General features: G+C 54.8%; 2 protein-coding genes across 11 annotated transcripts in view; both read left to right on the top strand.

The window, feature by feature from the left end:
• The window catches only part of PEMT (phosphatidylethanolamine N-methyltransferase), a 90760-nt gene extending 79338 nt beyond the window's left edge, over window positions 1–11422 (top strand). For all 9 annotated transcript variants that reach the window (XM_075560945.1, XM_075560942.1, XM_075560943.1 and 6 more), the window contains 3 exons: window positions 8248–8359; window positions 10591–10665; window positions 11138–11422. In XM_075560945.1, coding sequence (XP_075417060.1) covers window positions 8248–8359; window positions 10591–10665; window positions 11138–11195 — 245 coding nt within the window. In that variant the 3' untranslated portion in view covers window positions 11196–11422. The remainder of the gene's footprint in view (window positions 1–8247; window positions 8360–10590; window positions 10666–11137) is intronic.
• Window positions 11423–19408: 7986 nt separating this feature from the next.
• Window positions 19409–21097, top strand: RASD1 (ras related dexamethasone induced 1). Of its 2 annotated transcripts, none has more exons than XM_075559140.1 (2): window positions 19409–19799; window positions 20049–21097. In XM_075559140.1, exons 1-2 carry the CDS (start codon window positions 19514–19516, stop codon window positions 20567–20569), a joined length of 807 nt encoding a protein of 268 aa, XP_075415255.1. In that variant the 5' UTR covers window positions 19409–19513; the 3' UTR covers window positions 20570–21097. The 2 variants fall into 2 exon arrangements, with proteins under 2 accessions (XP_075415255.1, XP_075415254.1); XM_075559139.1 differs by having other exon boundaries at window positions 19975–21094.
• Window positions 21098–21474: the final 377 nt, after the last annotated feature.

The following is a 21474-nucleotide window of genomic DNA, read 5'->3' as shown; positions in this document are numbered from 1 at the left end:
AATTCCAGTAACTACAAGTTCAAAGCCATCTACATCAAGAAATCGAAGAATTTCTCTTTGCCAGCACATTTCTGGAGACGTTACAGCTATATCTATGTCTGAATGGTTAGGACAGATAGATTCTTCTGGGGTAGTAAAACGTCCCGTTGAATATTTTAGACATTTTTTCTTGAAGGATATCATTATGCATATTGTTGACCAATGAAATCTTTATGCAATCCAGCAAAATCCCAATAAACCTCTTGCACTGAGTAGCCAGGATCTTGAGGGCAATTTTGGGGTACACTGCTTGCTATGTCGATGGTGAGGCTCTCAGATTCACGTTTATATTGGAAGAGCAAACTAAACTGTCTTATTGTATTGGAAGTGATAAGTAGAGAGAGATGGGAAGATATAAAGTCCAAGATTCACTTCAATGATAATTCCCAAATTCCCAAAATCTACAAGAGTTCAAAATGAGCATCGCCGAAGCTCTTGTTGAAGGAAAAAGTAATAGACCAACAAAAAGAGGCAGCCCTTCTACGAGCTTTACTGAGGCTGAGTTGCTAACAAAAAGAGAAGAGGTCCTGCCACCAAAAGTCTCCCTGGAAGAGATCCCCGTTTGCATGGTCTTCACCATTACCCTGAGGTCACACACAGGAAGATGCAAAAACGTAAATTGCAAGAGTGCACCAGTATTTTTCTGCAGCAAATGCAAAGCTCCTCTTTGTATCACCAAAGAAAAAAAATGTTTTGTTCAATTTCACATTAACTAAAATTATAAACAAATAAATTATGTATTATTTTATAAATAAGTTTTAGTTAGTTTTTTATTTAATAATAAAATAAGATGAAAAGTAATATACAAATGAAGGTGCATTTTTTATTCTTGTATTATAAATCCATGGATGAATGTGACAATTTGGTTACATTTTTAAAACATTGCAAATTTGATATATTTTTAATATATTTTGGTTGTTATATATTGATAACTATGAAAGTAAAGAATAAAAACACAAAACATTTTCCCTGAAATTAAAAATTCAGGCATTGTAGGGCTAAGAGAGCTGTATGAGCCCCAAATAAGTGACTTATTAAAAAAAGAAAAAGCTTGTGCCCCTCTAGGACCACTTGGAGTACACCAGATGTCTTGGACTGGGTTCTGTAGAAGGGCAAAAGTAGTGACATGTAGTATAAACATATATGGAGAGAATGGCTGACACAACTGTGGAAGTGGCTCAAATGACCCACTTAGATCTGTGAGGCAGACAATAAGCTGAAGACTTCTGTTGGCTCACATGTTTACAGGGTCGGAAAAATCCAAACTCCACACACCAGAGCCTTCTGTAAGGTTTACATCTCAAGAAACGGAGTTGGGCTGGTGAGAAGAGTGCAGGTCAAGGACGAGCAAGCTTTGTCAACCACCTTTCATGCACTGATGCTGCTCATCCCAGCAAGGAACCGGCTTCCGACTGCTTAGTCGCTCACCTTAGCTCACAAAGATAACACAGAACATTAATCATCACAGTATTACACTGAGAAAATCTGCTGCAAAGCCTCATTGAAAGTGTGAACGAGCAAAGATGTGCCCGACTCCACTCATGGTCGGGTTCAAATGCCTCATGTGCACTTGGAAGCTGGTGATCAAAGAGGGCTTACATACTCGTGCTCTCACACAATTCTGAGTACAGTGTGGCCTACCAGGAAAAACCACGTTGGAGGAAGTACAGCTTAGACACTTGTTCGAAGCAAGCATGGTGAGACTTCCTCGTGCCCATGTAGAGTGTCAGCAGGGAAGATCGACTGCTAGAAAGCATCTCAGTCTTGGTCAGTGAAAACAAGGCCCCAACACATCGTCCACCGTGAGCAGGGCCTAGCACTGGGCGGCGGGGCCTGAGGTGGACCGAGGCTCTGGCAACTAACAAAAACAACAAAGGATTATATGGGCACCATTAAAGAGAACAGCGTACCCATTATGAAAGCCCCAGTGGGGACGACAGAAAGGACAAGAAATAACAACTAAAGAAATGATGGTTGAGAACCTCCCACATTTGACAAAACACATGAATCTGTACATGATGAAGCTCAAGGAACATCGAGTAGAATAAACTCAAAAATATTCACACCAGACACTGTATAATTAGGTTATTGAAAACTGAAGATAAAGAGTGGTCTTAAAAACCGTGAGAGAAGCAAAGGGCCGCATACCAGGGATCCTTATGAAGATGAAGGTGGCAGTGGGATAACGTATCGGAAGGACTGAAAGAATAAAAACTGTCAAGCAAGAATGCTGGACCTGGCAAAATGAAGACACTCTCACCCAGCAAATGTCGAAGACCTACCAAACTCACTGCCATTGAGTCAGTTCTGACTCAGCAATCAATCCTATCAGACAGGGTCAAACTGCCTCTGTGAGTTTCCGAGACTAACTCTTTATGGGAATAGAAAGCCGTGTCTTTCTCCAGAGGAACTGGCTGGGGGTTTCCACTGCTGACCTGTGAATAGCGCAACGAGTAACCATCATGCCACCAGGGCTCCTTATCAGACCTACCAGAAATGCTGAACGGAGTTTTTCAGGTGGAAATGAGAGAAAGTCAGAAATACACAGCTCCAGTAATGGCAGTTTTATGAGCAAATCTAGTTCGAATGTGTGTTTGGTGTGTAATTCTACTTGTCACATCCTGTATGATATAAAAGGCATAAATAAAGATGGGGTGGGGAGATGTATAAGGACAGATTTTATATGCTATTGAAGTTATTGTTAACCTCAAGGTTGGTGACTTAAACCTACCAGCAGCTCCTTGGGAGGAAGATGAGGCTGTCTGGTCCTTTAAAGATTTGTAAAAGCCTCAAAAGTTCTGGATTGCTGTGGGTCAGAATAAACTTGATGGCAGGAGTTTGGGTTTTCTGTGCACGCCCTGAGGAGAAAGTGGTTATAAATTGTGCTGCTAACCACTTGTTTGAAACCACCAGCCACTCCTTGGGAGAAAGAGGAAGCTTTCTACTCCGTAATGCAAGGAGGTACTCCCCCCAAACAGCTGGAAAAGAGCTCCCCCGGGCAACTTGCTCTGAGTTAGTGTACCCAGTGGCGTCACCTGGGAAGGTTCTCTCTGGTCACAGTGAATTTTTTTGTTACAGCCGTATCACTTGAACCTCATGTTTTGCGATGGGCTGATTTAAGAGAACAATGTGCAGCTGTGAAATTGTTTCCTGCTTGGGAAAATGCCACAAAAACTGTTGTGTTGAACACAGCTTACAAGGACAGCACTATGGGAAAAACTCAAGTGTATGAGTGGTTTTCTCCTTTCAAAAAAGGTGAAATGTCGATTGATGGCAAACCTCATTCTGGATGTCTCTCAACTTACCGATTGGATGAAAATATCATCTTGTAGCGCATTTGAAGTTCCTTCCACCAGGTCAGACTGTTAATCAAGCCTACTCTTTAGAGGTTCTGAAAAGATTGTGTAACAGTGAGTGACATAAAAAAGGCCTGATTTGTGGTGAATTGGGGCTGGTTTTGCCACCACAACAATGCACCTGCTCACGCAGCCATCTCAATGCTCCAGTTTTTGGCCCCAAACACATGCCTCTCATGCCCCCACGCCTTGTTCACTTGACCTCATTCCATGCAACGTCTTTGTTTCCTTGAATGCAGAGGCCCATGGAAGGACAGCGATTCGATGATGTAGAAGAGGTGAAGACAAAAACGAGGGAGGGGCAGTCAGCATCCAAACAGATGAGTTTGCAATGTCTCCAAGAATGGAATTGCAGATTTGACAAATGTATTAAGTTTAATGGAGAGTAGTTTGAAGGTGGATAAAGTTGATTTGTAAAAAATTTAGATACATAGCTTTGGAAAAAAATTTAGTGGTTTTTTTTTTTAGGTACCCCCTCATATGAAGCTAACGTGACTCTGAGCATGCACCGCGGTGGTTCTGACTGCCAGATGTACGTCATTAAATGTCCAAAATCGTTAGCAAGTCGATTTTTTACCATTGTCAAGAGTGCCAGATAGTGAGTGTTGAGAAGGGACAGTTTATTTGGTTGGTGGCCTCTTATGTGCAGCAAGAGGTGTTCCCATGAAATAACAACCTTGGAAAACTGCAGGAGGCAGTACCCCAACCCGTAGGGAGACACAAATGTTAGAGTGGGCGGTTGTGTGGGACCCACCCCAGGAGCACGCAGAGGGCGACCCACCTGTTACCACACAGGCGCTCACTGGTGAAGAAAGCCCCAGCATCCGTGTCGCTGGTGTGACAGCTCTTCCATGTAGGTCAGACACTGCAGCGGGCATGGCCCTCAGTGAAGTGAGACACTCCACTGCAGTGCGGGCGGTTGGATCCCGGGTGGCAGAGGCTGTGTGGCAGTGCTTAATCTCCAGACAAGGCGAGCACAGGTACAGAGCAGTCACCGGAAGAGTGACTCAGTAAATTAGCCCTGGTGTCCCTTGCGGGGAGATGTACGGCAGACTCACTGAATATTTGCTGGAGCAATAACAGCGGATGAACTTTCGGTCAAGTGCACAGCAATCTAACCAAGAGTCTTTGACAGAACCCCCAACTCCTAGAGTGAGGGAGGCCAGGTCCATCTGAGGAACCACCCCACTACCTTGCCCCAAATTTCGACTGTCAATTTCTCTCGCAGCTTTCCCTAGAAGGATCCGTGGCCATCTCCCAAAGCCCTTGTTCATTCCGGGAAAGGAAATGTCTCTGAACTGACACGAATCCCAGGAAACCCACAGGTCGGGGACAAATGGAGGTCATGTTGCTTGTGGAGACTTAGCTCAGGCCCTTCTCCCAGGGGGTTTAGTGGGTCTCGGGCACCTTGTAGTGATATCCCTGGTCCCAGAATGTGCAACTAGGACAGACCCACTCACCAACTAGAGCAGCGGTTCTCAACCTATGGGTCGCGACTCCTTTGGGGGGGTTGAACGACTCTTTCACAGGGGTCTCCTGAGACCATCGGAAAACATATCCGATGTTTGGGGGTCACCACCACATGAAGAAGTGTATTAAAGGATCGTGGCGTTAGGAAGGCTGAGAACCACTGCTCTGCTAGAGGCCTCTCCTCTCCACTCGATCCCTGTGGAGAGAGGGTTAATGTGGAAAGGAAGCCAGGTGGAAGTCATTAGAACTGCCCCTGCCTGGGAGCATAGTGAGCCCAAAGCAGCACCTCACTCCTGCAGGGAGGAAGGGTGCAGGGTGGCGGTGAGGACCTGCGCTGCACACAGAGGTGCTGCTGGGAGCCTCTATTGGCGAGTCACAGCGCAGGCCCTTAGGATTCGGGCTGCAAAGCCCTGCCACCCTCTGCGGATAATTACTTTCCGTTTGAGAAACAGCTTTGGAGTTGTTACTCTGGTGTTGGGCATGTTTGTTAAAACATCTCAGTTGGGACTTCACCGATTCCTGAAGCCTTGTTTTCACCTGCACATTCAGTCCAGTCGGCATACCTTCCTCAGTACCAGCAGTTCTTTATCTTTGCTGCTTCCTGAAAATGACTGGCTGCTGAGGGATTCTTGTGGGTACAGGCCTCCCCTCACCTTTGGATGCTGCAGACCAAGGCTTGAGCCTTCTCTTCGGTTCTTTGAGCTGATCACACCTGGTTTTCTGGCTCAGGCCTCTGTACATTTCTCGCCAGGCTTGCCCTGTCTCCTCAGCCGCCCTTTGAAGCCTTCTCTTCCGCTCTTCACTTGGTGGTTTTTCTGTTCACTTTGCTACGTTGAGTCTCGTGACAGTCCTGTGGGCGCACCCAGGCTCGTTTACCTTCTTCACGTGTGACGTCCTTGACGTCCTCCCCCAACTCCTCTGGCCACTTTTGGTCAGTGTGTCAAATCTGTCCTTTATGGGATTCTTTGAAGCCCCTTCTCCATTCCGGCAGGATGTATTCAAGGCCAAAGTTGGGCGCTTGTAGGCTCGCTTGGATGCTGAATTTGAACCTGCGATGGCAGTCATCCCCTGCATTTGCCTTCACTGATACTGAGCTTCTCGTCATCTCTGCAGATGGAGTCTGTTTGGTCTCCACGCAGCCCACCTGACGTGGTCTGTGTGTGCAGTCACTGAGTCATTGAGGACCAGTGTCCCTGATGAAAAGCCATTGGTCCTAGAGAACACCATCACGTCATCTGCTTCCAAATTCTGCATTTCAGCCACCAGTTAGTGTCTTTGCATGTTGTTTTGTGCGTGACTCCCTCCGTTCCCAGCCTCTGGGTTCCCGTAGTTTGCTGATTCTTGCTCCCGTTCTCCGTCCCACGCTTGCACGGATTAGAGGGACCAGCTTGGGTGAGAACATCGCATTCCTCGGGTCCTGCGGAGCAGGTGTCTTGTTCTGGGCGTGCTTGCGGCGCTCCAGGTCACACAGAGGTGTCTTTAAACACCCCACCATCCCAGAGAAACACGCTGTCTGGCCTGTGGGCTTCGGCTTTCCTCTGTGTATCTGAATGGCCGTCCTGGCCCACAGGCTCCCAGCCCCTCGTCCTCTCATCGCCATGTCATGCTGCGACCTCCACCAAGCGGGCAGGACAGGTGCCCGCCAGCATCCTTCAGGCAGTCGCTCCCCAGGTCTGAACAGACGCCGTCTGCTCTCTGTCGGCGCTGGGACCCACCATCCCAAGGTGGATGTGCACCTGTGGCTTGAAGGAGCAGGAGGGGCAGGACGCCCAAGTGGGGTCCTATCACTGTGACAGCTATGAACCACCCCCGAACGCCCACCCGAGTCCCAGCGAGGTTAGCTGCATCAGTTTCTGCTTGCTCGTGTTGGTGTTCCTGGGAGGGCAGTAGTTTGGTGCTTCGTAGTCTGTCGTCTTGGGCTTCAGCATTCTCACTCGCATCCTGACCAAACTAGCTCCGTCGGCATGAGCCCCGCGCCCTGCTTAGAAGGAGTTGTTCTGGTCGCCACACCACGTTCCGGCTCCGGCAAAGGGCAGCCGAGTGTAACATCTGCTGGCCGCGGAGGAGAGCCGGGCTGTTAGCCTGGATTTGGGGCCGTGGTGGCAGGCGGCGCCCCAACCCCTCCAGCCTCACAGCCTATGCGAGCATTGCTCAGTCCCCAGTGCTAGCAGGTGGTCCCGAGGCTCGGAACATGCTGGAGATTGCCCCTCCTGCAGCCTCTTGGTTTCTCTCAAGTACCTTCTCCAGCCAGAGACCCCACAGGAATCAGGTGTGGGTGCTGATGTTACCTAGGAAACGCGCTGACATTGGTTCTGCCAGCATTGTGGGCACCTGCGCCACGACGGACTCCTTTCCTAGAAACGCCTATGCCTGGCAGGCAGAACCCCAACCCTCGGGGCTACGCGGTGGCTGTGTACTGCTCTCAGTGTGGGAAGCTGGTGTCGTGGGTACCCGCAGTGAAAGAGACTCCGGATGCCTTAGTGTGGACCCTGAGTCCTCAGAGGACAGACCACAAAGATAGTCTGTCACCTGGAGGGGCATGGGCCCAGGGACCTAGAGTGGACGTAGTGAGTGCAGTTATGTGTTGGACAGGTAGGGGCATTGAGGCCTCGCTGGAGGGATAAACATGCCCAAGGGTGCACCCAGTTATGGCAGACCTGGGCCCCGAACCTGGGCTGCTGTAGACATGTGCTGCGCCCCACGCAGCCCCCCGCCCTTGTCAGGCCTTGGCCTGGTGAGCAGGGTGGCCCCAGTGGGAGTGTCCTGGGGTGTCCTCCTTTCTCTGTTGTCACACAGGCATGTGGGGGCCCTGGAACTTTTGCCCCCTTGGACATTGGATGGCTTCAGGTTCCCTTGGGTGTTACCTGAAGGAGGACAAAGTAGGAAGGGGAAGGGGACAGATGAAGAGGGTGGGCCTCTCACATCCGTGCCTGTGGGCCTCCTTAAGCCTGCAGACATCCTGTGGCTACTGGGGCCTCTCTTGAGGGTGGTCACTGGTAGCTTGCGCTTGGCTGGCCACCCCCAGAAACCACAGGAATGGGAATCAGACCAGGGGGAGAGGAACTGACCTACAGCCCCAGGCTGGGCAAGCGGGAAGGCATCTTTGGAAGAAAGTGAGTTCAGGGAGAAGTGGGGAGCTGCCCAGGGTGCAGGTTGATCAGGCGAGACTCGGGTGGGAAGAGCCAGAAGGCTGATGTGGCTGGGGCCCAGGCCAACGAGGCCTTTAGAGGGCGTCACAGCGTCACCCCTCAGGGCCCCACCCTCAGCGGACCCTGTGCTGCTGAGGCCAGAGCCAGAGCACACTGGTTAGGATTCTTGGGTCCCAGCTGCCAGCCGAGTGGGATGTGCGGTGCTGTGATGCCCTGCCTTGCCATCTCTGCAGGTGATTATTTTGGGATCCTCAAGGAAGCCAGAGTGACCACGTTCCCGTTCAGTGTCCTGGACAACCCCATGTACTGGGGCAGCACTGCCAACTACCTAGGCTGGGCCGTCATGTGAGTACTGCAGGATTGGGCCTCGCGGCCAGGAAGCGGGTCCCCAGTTGATGTGCTTGTGAGGGCTGGCCGTGGCGTCAGAAGCCCTCACCTAAACAACTCTGACATTTGGATTCTAGTCTTTGGATTTTTTTTAACCATCTGAAAAGACAGAAGCCATTGTTGGCCTGCAGGCTGTTCCTCTGTGGGCCTGTGCTGGAACATTTGAGGCTCCAGAAGACACAGGGGCTCCTCACCCAGAGGAGGGGCCCTCGCACCGGGGCAGCAGGCCTCTTGACTGTGGCCTGCCCCAGCCAGGCACATAGTCCATGGCTGTAACCTCAGGTCAAGAAGGATAACCTAGGCCCTAGGGAGAGCTTCCGATACTGGGCTCCCTGTCCACTGCCCACTGTACACGTGAGAGCGTGCACATGCACGCACACACACACTGTACAGGGGCTTCAGTGACTGCTGTTTTGGAAACAAACATCCCACCTTTCAGGTAGTATCCACAGCGAGTTAACCTGTGCATCTCCACTTAGAGAGTGGGCTCCTTCCACTGAGGCAGGCGGGTGGTCGGCAATAGTCCACTGTCACTTGGCCTTTGGAACCGCGTCCCTGGATGCTGAGGGTGCGCTCGGGAGCAGGCAGCAGATGGCATCGAAGTAATGGGCCTGAGGTGCTGGCATGGCAGTCAGTGATCGAACGGACCCTCGTCCCCCATGGCCTGGGCTTGGGCGGTGGGCTCCAGAGGCACCCGCTCCTTGGAGCAGGCCTGCCTACCAGGGACCAGGACGATGAGCCAGACAGAAGCCCTCCCTCCTGCCTCTGCCCATCTGTTGCCACAGTCAGGCCCTCAACATGCCCACACCCTCTCCCACCGAGCGTCTGCATCCCCACCATGTAGTCCCTACCCACTTCCCTACGACCTGGGGTGCTGTGTGGGCAGTGCCCATGTGCGTCCTTTCTACAGAGCATTCTTTTGCGTGTGAAGGGCGGTGGGTGGCTGAGGGCAGCCCTGGCTACAGGCCCTTGGGAGCAGCACCATGCGTGGCCTGCTGAAGCCTGGGAGCTGGAGCTGGAGCCGGAGCCGGAGACCCTCGTCTGAGAGCTCACCAGGCCTGTAGGATTGACCACCAGGAGCACCATCTGCCCCAGCCTGCTGGGGCCGGAGACAGCATGGCACTGTGCCTGCGCTGGAGCCTGAGGACCCAGATTGAAGGTCCTGGGCACAGAGTCCTCAGCCCTACCCTCTCCAGGCTGCTGTGTGCCCAGGCTGGCACAAGATACGCCCCTCCCTTGGGGCACAGCCCAGGCCAACCTTCTAGGCACCCAAGGCTCCGGGCCAAGCCTGGGCTCTGCATGTGGCCCCTTCTGTGCCCTCGTCCACGGTGTGGGGACAGGGTTTTCATGCGGACAAGCAAAGGGAGCCCAGAGCACATGGGACCAGCAGGCAGGCCTGATTTGAGGAGCTTCCTCCTCTCGGGAGCCTCTGAGCTGGCTACAGGTAGAGAGCCACGCCAGAATTATAGGTGTGTGGGAACGGAATGCACCAGGGCCCCGACTGTGCCTGCACTCGGCCTGCCTCTCCCAGGCTCCCCGACAGACGGGCTAGTGCTCAGGCTCAGCCTCCATAGTCTGCTGCTCAGGAGGGGGAGCTTGGTGGTCTAGCCCCCCATGGGTCATGCCCAGTATGACAGTGCCAGCTGTCCTTACCACCAAAGGGGACAGAGCCCCCCCCCCCAGGGCCTGGCTCCCCACTGTACCATCCAGGAGGGGTTCTTGGTGTGCCCCACGGCTACTGTGCCCCCTTCCCCACTGGTCTGCCTTCAGTGACCCTCGGGCCTCCAGCAGAATGATGCTGCCCAAATCCAGCAAGCCACCTGTGCCTGTCACTGTGGGGCTTGGGCACGGCCTGAAGACCCCCAAGGATGCCCTGTCCCCTAGCGAGTTACTTGGTTCCTGGAGCCCTGTGCCCTGTGCCCAGGCAGGCGGCCCTGTCAGAGGCTGCCCCTTGGATAGCCTGCAGCCCTTACCACTAGGACAGGGCACAGTCCTTGGGCCCAAGTTAGAAATCAGACCATTCCAAACATGGGGCCCAACACTACTGCAAACATGGCATCCCTCATGGGGCCTGGCTGGGGCGATGGAGCAGTAGGACCCCCCTTCCCTACCCACCTAACCTCTGGGGTGATGGGAGCAGTAGGACTCCCCACCAGCCCTACCCCTGATGCTGGGCCCTGATTCCACAGGCACGCCAGCCCTGCCGGCCTCCTGCTGTCCGCCATCGTGGCCCTGGTCTATGTGATTGCGGTCTACTACGAGGAGTGAGTGACCGAACGTGGGCAGGGGCAGGGTGGGCCATCCCCAGTGTGCTGGGTGGCTTGGGCCATACGAAGGACCCAGATTGGAGCAGTAGGTGGGCACTTTAGAGTGGCCACAGCTGGGCCTCCAGCCTAGGGAGTGGTTCTCAGTTGCCCTAATCCCCCCTGCAAGATTGCACCATGCAATCAGGTGCCAATGCTGCCCATAGACAGGCTGTCCACAGTCCCCGAGCGCCATGCTGCCCTGGACACCGCAGCCCTTACCCACCCTCCTCTGTCAGCTCCTGGATCCTTGGGACCCCATCTGGCTCCGATGATCCGGAGACGAAGGGGATCCCGGTCCCCACTGCCCCTGGCTGTGGTGTGAAGGCTTGCCCGCTCTACCGCCCCACTGCCCCTGGCTCTGGTGTGAAGGCTTGCCCTCTCTACCCAAGTGGACTGACTGAGGGCCCCTCTGCTCACCTCTGCCCTGCAGGCCCTTCACAGCAGAGATCTACCGGCAGAAAGCCGCCAAGTCCCACAAGCAGAGTTGACCGGCCAGCTGGTGGGCCTGGGAGGGAGGCAGTGGCTGTGCTAGGGTCGAGCCCTCTGCCCACCCTGCCCAGCCCACCCCGAGGGGCGCGACCTCCATTGCTCAGGCTCACACCTCATGGCTTCTCCAGTGCCTTGGAAACGGCTGTCGTGGGGGCTGGCTGTTACGCTTCCTCTGAGCCGCCACTGCCCCTGTACCCAGACTCCCCAATAAAGGCCTCTGTCTCAGCCTGGCCTCCAGTCTCTGTTCTCCCTGACGGACCCTCCTGGACCCTGGCCGTCCTGAGAGGTGGGGTCACAGCCATGACTGCTGAGGAGCCCCCGCCCACCTGCTCTGGGGGGCCCTTGGCTCCCCTAGCAACCAGGATCTCCCAGCCCTGCCGTCATGGGGGCTGGGAGAGAGGGGTGGGGGCAGGAGGGTCATGGTGTGAGTGAGTGGTATCTGAGCAGAGAGGAGGGTCCCCAGGACCTGGGGAGAGCACCCCCCCCCAGGAGTGGGGGATGTAGAGGAGCCCTTTTCTCACACTGCTCATCAGAGGTGACTCAGTACAGCACTAACAGCCCCTGCCCTAGCCCCTGCCTCCCGTCCCTCCTGTAGCCCCGGGGACCCAGGACTAGAGGCTCCCCAGCTGGGATGGAGCAGGGCTCACTGTTCCAGGGTACCACAGACCCCCACCTCAGCCAACACCCTGTCAGGATCTTTTTGGTCTGCAGGCACAGGGGCAGGACTGCCTCTCCTGGCCACCAGTCCTGATTGGCCCAGTTCCAGGGAGCTGCATAATCGGTACCAAGGCCCAGCGTCCTCCAGCCACCGGAGTACTTACTGGCACCCCTGGGCTCCGAAGCTGACCCAGGACTGGTGTCTGTCTGCAACCTCCCTGTGTACACATCCTTCCAGCCTATGCTGCCCCACCCTGACCTGGATGATTCCAGGACTCCTGCAGCCCGGGCAGGGGGTCTCAGCGGGATCTGCTCCCTGTGCCCCACCCTCCTCTGCTCCCCCAGCAGGAGTGCCTCATCTGATCATCTCCAATACTTCTATTCCTGCCTCTGCTTGCCCACCCGAACACACACACACACACACACACACACACACACAGTGCAGGCCTGGGGACACCACTGTCAATATCACCTCACATCATACGCCTTACCACAGCGAAGCCATTCCAACCATCTCATTCCAGAACCGAACCCACTGCCTCAAGTCCACGCCGGCTCACAGTGACCCTACAGGACAGGATCCCCTGTGGTGTCGAGAAGAATTGTAGGAGGTCTCCATGTGGGGAGGCGGGGGCCAGGCTCCCCCTCTCACAGAGTGGGGTCCAGACAGAGGCAGAGTCGAGTCCAGCTGGGTTCTTTTTGAGAACTGCCCTTGTGAGTTTACAAGACCACAACTCTTTTTCCTTAACAGTTTTATTGGCACATAATGTACATATCATATAATTCAATCGTTCATTCTTCTCGAGAATTGTACGATCAGTACATCAGCTTTAGGGCATTCCCGCCCCCATTCCTGGTTGAATGCGTTGTGCAACCACAGCTGGAACAAGTAAGAGGTGCTTGCACCCACCCATAACAAATTCCGGCTGGTCTGTAGGGAGGTCAGCTGCCAGTGATCAAGTTCAAGCACGCATAATCAAGATGACAAGGGCCCCTGTCTGCATGGGAGTAGAAAGCCCGTTGTCTAAGGAGCAACTGGTGGTTTTGAACACCTGACCTTTCTGTTAGCAGCCCAGCTGGTAACCACGGTGCCACCAGGGCTAGCTAATTGGATGTGTGACCAAATGTAGCTGGCTAATTCTTTAAGTTGATGATTTTGACAGAATAAAGGTTCCCTGCCTCTGCTTTAGGGGTCAGGGCCCTCTGGTCCAGGGCTCCTGAGATGGCTCCCAGGCAAAGCTGAGAGCCTTGAGCTGACCAGTAGGGTGCGCTGTTCCCTGGGGCAGAATGCAGAGCCGGCCCTGGTCACTGATGAGAAACAGCTGGACAATTGAGATCTCAGTTTAGTGATGGGCATTGGCCGGGGAGGGGGCTAGACAGAAAGTGGTAACAGCCCCTCTTCCTACAGGGGAAGGCTTGGAAGGAATGAGTCACTTCTGGACTGGGGATCCCCTGTGGTGCCGAGCTGACACACAGTCACCCTGGTTGCTGGGAGGGTGCCGGCCCCTCCCAGGCACGGTCTGGACAGGAGACCGCACGCACTCTCCTCCAGCCTTCTAGACTGCCCCGTGTGGCCAGGCCAGGCTGTGTGGCCCACATGTCCTGCCTCCTACCTGCCTACCAACACACACACACACTCATACACACACACACACCCCTCCTACCTGCCTACCGACACACACACACCCCACCCCCTCCCCCCATACACCTGTCAGGTGTGGTAAGAGTTCCCATTTGACCTGAGCAGGCCCTGTGTGTGAGCAGCCTTTAAGTGGGCCAGCCCCCGGTAGGTAGTCAGTCATCACCTGGTATGCTGGGGCCCAGGCCGATGGGCATGCTGCACCGCCGTCTGTGATTTGGGCAACAACCTTCAGGTGGCACGGCCTGGCAGGAAGCACGAGGTCTCCATGTGGGGAGGCGGGGGCCAGACTCCTCCTCGCACAGAGTGGGGTCCGGACCGAGGCAGAGTCGAGTCCAGCTGGGTTCTTTTTGAGCTCGCTGGGCTCTGAGCTGATGATCACGTCTTGCTGAGAGGAGAGGCAGCCTGGAGCCTCTGGAGGACCGTCTCCGAGGCAGCCCTCCGAGAATGCCAGTCGTCAGGTGGTGAGGGGCAGGGGCTTCTGCTCCGCAGACTTCATCTGCTGCCATCGGCTGTCAGTGCCCACGCACAGGCCCTAGAGGGCGTAACGCTCACCAAGACTCCATGCACAGGTGGAGTGCCCTGGGTGGTAGCAGTTAGGGTCCCTGCTTCTAGAGTTCCTTCTCTCTCCACTATCCAGTCAGCACTGACTCATCGTGACCCCTGTACATTCCCCAGACTGTAACTGTCAACCAGAGTAGAAAACCCAGGCTTCTTCTGCGGTGCTGCTGGTGGCTTTGAACTGCTGACCACGTGGATCATAGCCTGACGTGTAACTACTGCACCAGCAGGGGTCCTGAATGCCTTTAGTCTGCGCCCTAAACAAAAAGACCCATGGTGACCTCGTGCACAGTAGGACAAAATGCTGTCCCATTCCACTCCATTCCTATGGTCTGTTTCTGGGCCACACCACTGTGATCCAAAGATTTTCATTGGTTGATTTGGGGCAGTCAATCACCGTGCCTTTCCTCCCTAGTCTGGAAGTAGGTCTTTCATCTTAGTCCGTAACCCCTACGCCCCCCGGGTCCTCCTCTAAGGATGAACCTAAAGGCCAGATGACGAGGTGGGTGGCCACGTGCTCGAGTGCCACTCCGTACCCTTTCCGGCCTGCAGTCTGCTGGGCCTTGCGACATGGCTTCCTTGGGAAACCCGCCTTCAGGGGGCAGGTGAGCCGCTCCAAGACCCCTTCAAGGTTGGGGAGGCACAGCTGGTTGGGGTCCAGACCTTACCAGTTGGGAGCTTACAGGCCAGTTGGTCCAAGCTTCAACACTTGACCTGGGAGCTTTGAGTTCAGGCTGGGCCTGTCACTGGGTCTCCAGATGACCCCGCCACTCTGGGGCCCTCGGTCAAAGCTGTTAACCTCAGAGGGCAGGGGGCCATGGTGAGGATGGCCATGTCCAGGTGTACTCCCAGCCCACAGAAGGGGCTCCAAGCTGTATTCAGTCCGAGCCCAGTTGCCACACAGGGCCTCTGTAGGTCTCAGGCAATGTAGGCCTTGCCCCACTGCGCCCTTGGCTGCCCTCCACCTCAGCCCCCCGGCAGCACACGCCCTCCACCACGGGCCATAGCAGCCCTATGCACAGTGCCGTGGCTGAGATGAGCGCCTCCTGAGGCCTGGGCCAGCTGCAGACGGCTGTCAAACCATTCCCCCACAAATCACGCTGAGGGTCAAAGCGCCCTGACCCGAGTGTGTGTGTGTGGCAGAGAGGGGGTGGGGGGTACGCAAGCTATTAGCCTCCTGGGTCCCTCCCAAACCAGACACAGTGAAAGTGAGATCCTGTCGCTGGGGAGGGTGGAGGCTTCTTCATGAGTGCCAGGTGGGGCATGTGTTTCCAGACGGCCTATTTCTGGGCATTTCAGCAGCGTCAACCCACTCCTGGTTACTGATCAACTAGCTGCCACCTGTCTGCCTGGCCAGTGCCTCGTGGCTTGTCCACGCACTGTTGTCGGTGAGCCAGGGCTCTGGCAGAGAAGAGCCTGGCAGTCTGCCTCGGTAAAGGCTCCCACCAAGCAGCACTCCCTGGGGCACTTCTCCATGGCACGGGCTGCTGCTTGGAGTCTGACCCCGGAGCAGCGTCTAGCATTGCTTTCCGTACCAGGCCACCCCTATAAAGTGGTCACAGACCTAGAGCACATTGTCCTCAGGAGAGGGAACTGAAGCCCAAAGGAAATCCAGTAACAAGCTCACTGCCATGAAGTCAACTCACAGTGACCCGAAAGGGCAGAGTGGACTGTCCTGAGCTTCCAGGGTAGGCCAACAGTGTGGGGAGGACAGACTGTCTTTCCCTCACAGAGAAAGCAGCTGGTGGTTTTGAACTCCTGACTTGTGGTTAACAGTTGAACGCATATGCCCCCAGGGCACAACACAAACCCACTGCCATTCGTCCATAGAGAAGCAGCGGACAGCGAAGAACTGCCCCTGGGCTTTTGAGACTGGTGATTTTGTTTTAACTTTTTATCGTGAAGTGGGTGAAGGTTTACAGAGCAGACCGTCAGTTTTACATCCAACAGTGCACACACACTTGATTTCGACGTGTCCACTGCGGTGCCCTCAGCATTTCTCTCTCCTCTGTTTCCTCCTCCTTGTCCAGCTCTCTACCCCTTTGACCTCAAGTACTGTGTTGATTCCTAAATGCAGGGGTGAGTTCAGCTCCACATCTGAGGGTGACGAAGGGCCAGAGTCTTGGAGCTCCACCAGTCTGTGACCAGTAGGCCTGATCTAATGATTCTGAGTTCTGCTGCACACTGTTCTCCCACTTTATCCAGGACCTTTTCAAGGTGATGGCCTTCTTCTTCTTTTTTTTTTTAAAGAATCTTCATTTTTATTTAGCTATTCATTTTGCAAATGAAAAGAAGCAAACATATGTAAGTCAGGGTCACATTGCTTTTGATGCTGTTTGGTTTTATGCACACTGGCCTGAAATCAGGAAATCCTCTGGGAGGGAACCTAGGTGTTCCCCTCTGAGGATCAGCATCTCTCTCGCTCTCTCTTTTTAAAATTGTTTTATTAGGGGCTCATACAACTCCTATCACAATCCATACATACATCAATTGTGTCAAGCACATTTGTACATTCATTGCCCTCATCATTCCCAAAACATTTGCTCTCCACTAAAGCCCCTGGCATCAGCTCCTCATTTTTTTCCCTCCCTCCTCGCTCCCCCTCCCTCATGAACGCTTGATAATCTTATAAATCATTATTTTGTCATATCTTGCCCTGTCCGACATCTCCCTTTACCCATTTTTCTGTTGTCCGTCCCGTCCCCTAGGGAGGAGGTCACACGCAGATCCTTGTAATCGGTTCCCCCCTTCCAACCCACCCTCCCGCTACCCTCCCAGTATCACCACTCACACCACTGGTCCTGAAGGGATCATCCACTCTGGATTCCCTGTGTTTCTGGTTCCCATCTGCACCAGTGTCCATCCTCTGGTCCAGCCAGACTTGCAAGGTAGAATTGGGGTCATGATAGTGGGGGGTTGAAGGGGCGGGAAGGAAGCATTCAGTAACTAGAGGAATGCTGTATCTTTTATTGCTGCGACATCGCACCATCTGGCTCATCTCCTCCCTGAGACCCCTCTGCAAGGGGATCCCCAGTGGCCTACAAATGTGCTTTGGGTCTCCACTCTGTACTCCCCCCTCATTCAATAAGGTAAGATTTTTTATTCTGATTATGCCTGATACCGGATCCCTTCGACACCTCATGATCACACAGGCTGGTGTGCTTCTTCCATGTGGGCTTTGTTGCTTCTGAGCTAGATGGCTACTTTTTTATCTTTAAGCCTTTAAGAGCCCAGATGCCATATCTTTTGATAGCCGGGCACCATCAGCTTTCTTCACCACATTTACCTATTCACCCGCTTTGTCTTCAGCAGTTGTGTCGGGAAGGTGAGCATCATAGAATGCCAAACTAATAGAAGAAAGTATTCTTGCATTGAGGGAGTACTTGAGTGGAGGCCCAATGTCCATCTGTTACCTTAATACTAAACCTATAAATATAGGCACATAGATTGATCTCCCCATCATCATATATAAATATATTTGCATATACACATGTCTTTATCTAGACCTCTATAAATGCTTTCTCTCCCAGCTCTTTCTTCTATTTCCCTTGACTTTCCTCCCATTCCACTATCATTCTCAGTCCCCACCAGGGTTTCAGCAATTCCTCTTGGTTACATTACCCTTGATCATGCCCTACCAGGCCTCTCACCCCCTCCTCACCACCAATTTGGATCACTTGTTGTTCCCTTGGCCCTGGGTTTGTTAACACCACTACCTTTCCCCCACCTCCCTCTATCCCATGTCCCCCTCGGAACTGCCGATCTGTTGTTTTCTCCTCCAGATTGTTCATCCAGCCTATCTTATTTAGACAGACCTGCGGAGATAATAACATGCACAAGACAGAGCAAAACCCCAAGCAACAATATACAACAAAACAACAACAAACCAATGACCAAAAAACCCCAAAACAAAACACACCAAGAAAGAAAAGCGTATAGTTAGTTCAAGGATCGTTTGTTGGACTTTAGGAGAGTTTTCCAGTCCAGTCTGTTGGGGCACCACGACCTGGCCCCAAAGTCCACCTTCAGCATTCCCTGGGGACCTCGCTGCTCCATTCCCTTGCTGTTCTGTTGCACCCCCTTAGTGTTTCGCCTCCGTGTGGCGGGATCAGATCGGGTGCAATTTCCCACTGTGTCTCTGGTGTCCCCTGTAGGGCTATGGGTCAGTGAGAGACGTCATTTCTCATATTGGGGCTGGCCATGTGGTCCTCTCTGTGGACTAGCTATTATTGGGGTCATCGTCCTCACGGCGTGGTCAAGGTAGTGTTCTTTATGGAATCTGTGTCCCCTTGGAGATGAGGCCAGCCTTATCTGTTAACAGTCAACTGCTTAAATTAGCCATTGAACCGGATGCCTTGAGAAGCCAGGGAGTCCATTGCCGCCCCCTCGCTCCAGGTGCCCACTTCCTGCCTGTCTTGTTTGCAGCCACTAACAGCTCCAAGTTCACTGGAGAAAAGAGCAGTCCTGGAAATGGATTTAAGAGACTTGAGTCATGATATCGGGGTCTTCCCGAACCCCCCTGGTTCCAAACCTCAGGCTCACCAACTTTAAAATGTTGGGAATGTTGTCCCAAGGGGTTGTAAGGTCCACAAAAGCGCTCTGAGGACAGGAACCTCTGGTTCTTTGGGAGTCAGGGATAGGAACAGGCGGCTGATGAACCCTGCCAGCCCACAGAGCAGCTCTAGTGGAGGGAATCCTGGAGCAAGGCGCTGCCGAGAGACCAGACTTCGCATGGCAAAGCCGGAGTTCCGCTTCCCTCTGGACCCCAGACCGGGCGCTCTGCTCCTCGCCCCGCCCCGCAGCCCAGAGAGCCGTCTCCGCGCGGCCGGTGGCGCCCTCTGCTGCCCTCTGGCGGCCGCTGCGCGCACAGCGCCCATTTGCGCCCTGGGGGTCCAGCCGGGCTCAGCCTGGAAACTGGAGGGAGGTCAGCCGCGGAGGGGCCGGGGGCTGGGTTTGGAGTTGGGCTGGGGGTGATGTTCTGGGCACTGGAAGATCATGTATGTCCAACACTAGACGCAGTGCCTGGCTCTTGGAAGATACCCAGCAAGCGCTGCTTTTACGGAATTAAAATTCTTCCCCGGGGAAACGAAGCCTCAAAGCAGGCATCGCGCGCACGTGCGTGTTGCAGAGCGGGGGTCGTGGCCCAAAGTCGCAGAGGCACTTGTGGCCTCTGAGCGCAGTGCGTGGGGACGGCGGCGCCCCGGGGTGCAGTTCCTCCGGGCGCGCAGAGGGCAGAGCGGGGGAGCGGCGGCGGCGCCCGGCGGAGGGCGGTGACGCAGCGGGAGGGGCGGGGCGGCGCGGCCCGGGCGCCCATAAAGTCGGCGGCCGGGAGCGGGGAGCCAGAGCGCACACTGACTGCCCAGCGCCTGCGAGCCCTCGCGACTGCGACCAGGACGTGCACTGCCGCCGCGCCTCGCGCCTTCCTCGCCCCGTGCCCACCTCCCGTGGCCCCGGCACCAGATGAAACTGGCCGCGATGATCAAGAAGCTGTGTCCGAGCGACTCAGAGCTGAGTATCCCGGCCAAGAACTGCTACCGCATGGTCATCCTTGGCTCGTCCAAGGTGGGCAAGACGGCCATCGTGTCGCGCTTCCTCACGGGCCGCTTCGAGGACACCTACACGCCCACCATCGAGGACTTCCACCGCAAATTCTATTCCATCCGCGGGGAGGTCTACCAGCTGGACATCCTCGACACGTCCGGCAACCACCCGTTCCCCGCCATGCGGCGCCTCTCCATCCTCACTGGTGAGTGCCCACGGCGGGGTGAGCCCCGGGCAGCGGGAGGCGGGCGGGCCGCGGAGACCCCTGGACTCGCCCCACCGCGCGCCTGGTGCTGCGCTGGGAGAGGTCCGCACCCCCCACCCGTCCCCCCTTCGGCGGCCACCCTCACCCTTTCCTCTTCCCTCTCTGCGCCCCGCAGGGGACGTCTTCATCCTAGTGTTCAGCCTGGACAACCGCGACTCCTTCGAGGAGGTGCAGCGGCTTAAGCAACAGATCCTCGACACGAAGTCTTGCCTCAAGAACAAAACCAAGGAGAACGTGGACGTGCCCGTGGTCATCTGCGGCAACAAGGGCGACCGGGACTTATACCGGGAAGTGGAGCAGCGCGAGATCGAGCAGCTGGTGGGGGACGACCCCCAGCGCTGCGCCTACTTCGAGATCTCGGCCAAGAAGAACAGCAGCCTGGACCAGATGTTCAGGGCGCTCTTCGCCATGGCCAAGCTGCCCAGCGAGATGAGCCCGGACCTGCACCGCAAGGTGTCGGTGCAGTACTACGACGCGCTGCACAAGAAGGGGCTGCGCGGCAAAAAGCTGCTGCGCGCCAGCGGCGACCCGGGCGACGCCGTCGGCATCGTGGCACCCTTCGCTCGCAGGCCCAGCGTGCACAGCGACCTCATGTACATCCGCGAGAAGGCCAGTGGCGGTGGCCAAGCCAAGGACAAGGAGCGCTGCATCATCAGCTAGGAGCCTCAGCTGCGCCGGCCACCAAACACACGGAGAACCTTTTTGTTTAAAAGTGAAATCCGCGGCTCCAGCCAGCATGCGCGCCCACAGCTCCAAGATGCGGGGACGCGCGGCCGCCTCCAGAAGTCCCCGCCATCTGCTCTGGAAGGAGTCAACGAGCCGCCCGACTGGGCTCGCCGCTGCCCCTGACTTGGGGAGCTCTAGCCCAGGGGAGGGGGTGTGCTCGCCTGAGGATGAGAGCAGGCTGAGGATGGGCAGGGAAGTTAGGCAGAATCCTGCCCTGGCCTCAAGGGTCAGGGGCAGGGCCACAGGGGCATTATCTTGTCTGGGTTCTCATCACAACTGGTGAAAGCTTTTGCCAGTCAGAAGCCAATTGGTGGCTTGGGGCAACTCCGACCCAAGCGACTTGTTTACACGTGTGTAATTGTTGACGGGAGAAAACAACAAACCATACATTTTGCACTTTAAGTTCTGGTGTCATGATGAACAAAATCCTACCTGGGTGTTTATACTGTGTGAGAGACCATCTTTAAAGTGTTCATTGTGTTTTGTTTTTCTAAATATAAAACAAATCATTGAAAATGGAAAATGTGGCCTTCTTTGTTGTTACAAGTGGCTGGAGGGCGGCGGGTGGTTGGGAGAAGGGCGGCATAGTGGGTGTTTGTACAGATGTGGAATTGGTACACACCTTTCCCAGACTGGAGTCAGCCCTGCTGCCCTGGGATAACCTCAAGTCATGGAATAAATGGCTCCCACAATTTCCAGATGCCCCCGCCCCCGAGTGGCAAGATGGGCAAAGCCCTTCCATTTGGGAAAGGCTCCGTGGGAGGCAGGCTACAGACAGGAGCTGACCACACTCTCAACTGGTCTAGTGCCTTCAGTAACCTGTTTGGTGCTGGCTTCCGTTGAACTCGGTTTCCGACTTTCTTCTTCGTCCTCTCAAGCGACAGGCCAA

Source organism: Tenrec ecaudatus, chromosome 10 (genome assembly GCF_050624435.1).
Source record: "Tenrec ecaudatus isolate mTenEca1 chromosome 10, mTenEca1.hap1, whole genome shotgun sequence".
In the NCBI taxonomy this organism is placed as follows: domain Eukaryota; kingdom Metazoa; phylum Chordata; class Mammalia; order Afrosoricida; family Tenrecidae; genus Tenrec; species Tenrec ecaudatus.
This window is presented reverse-complemented; position numbering and strand designations above follow the sequence as displayed.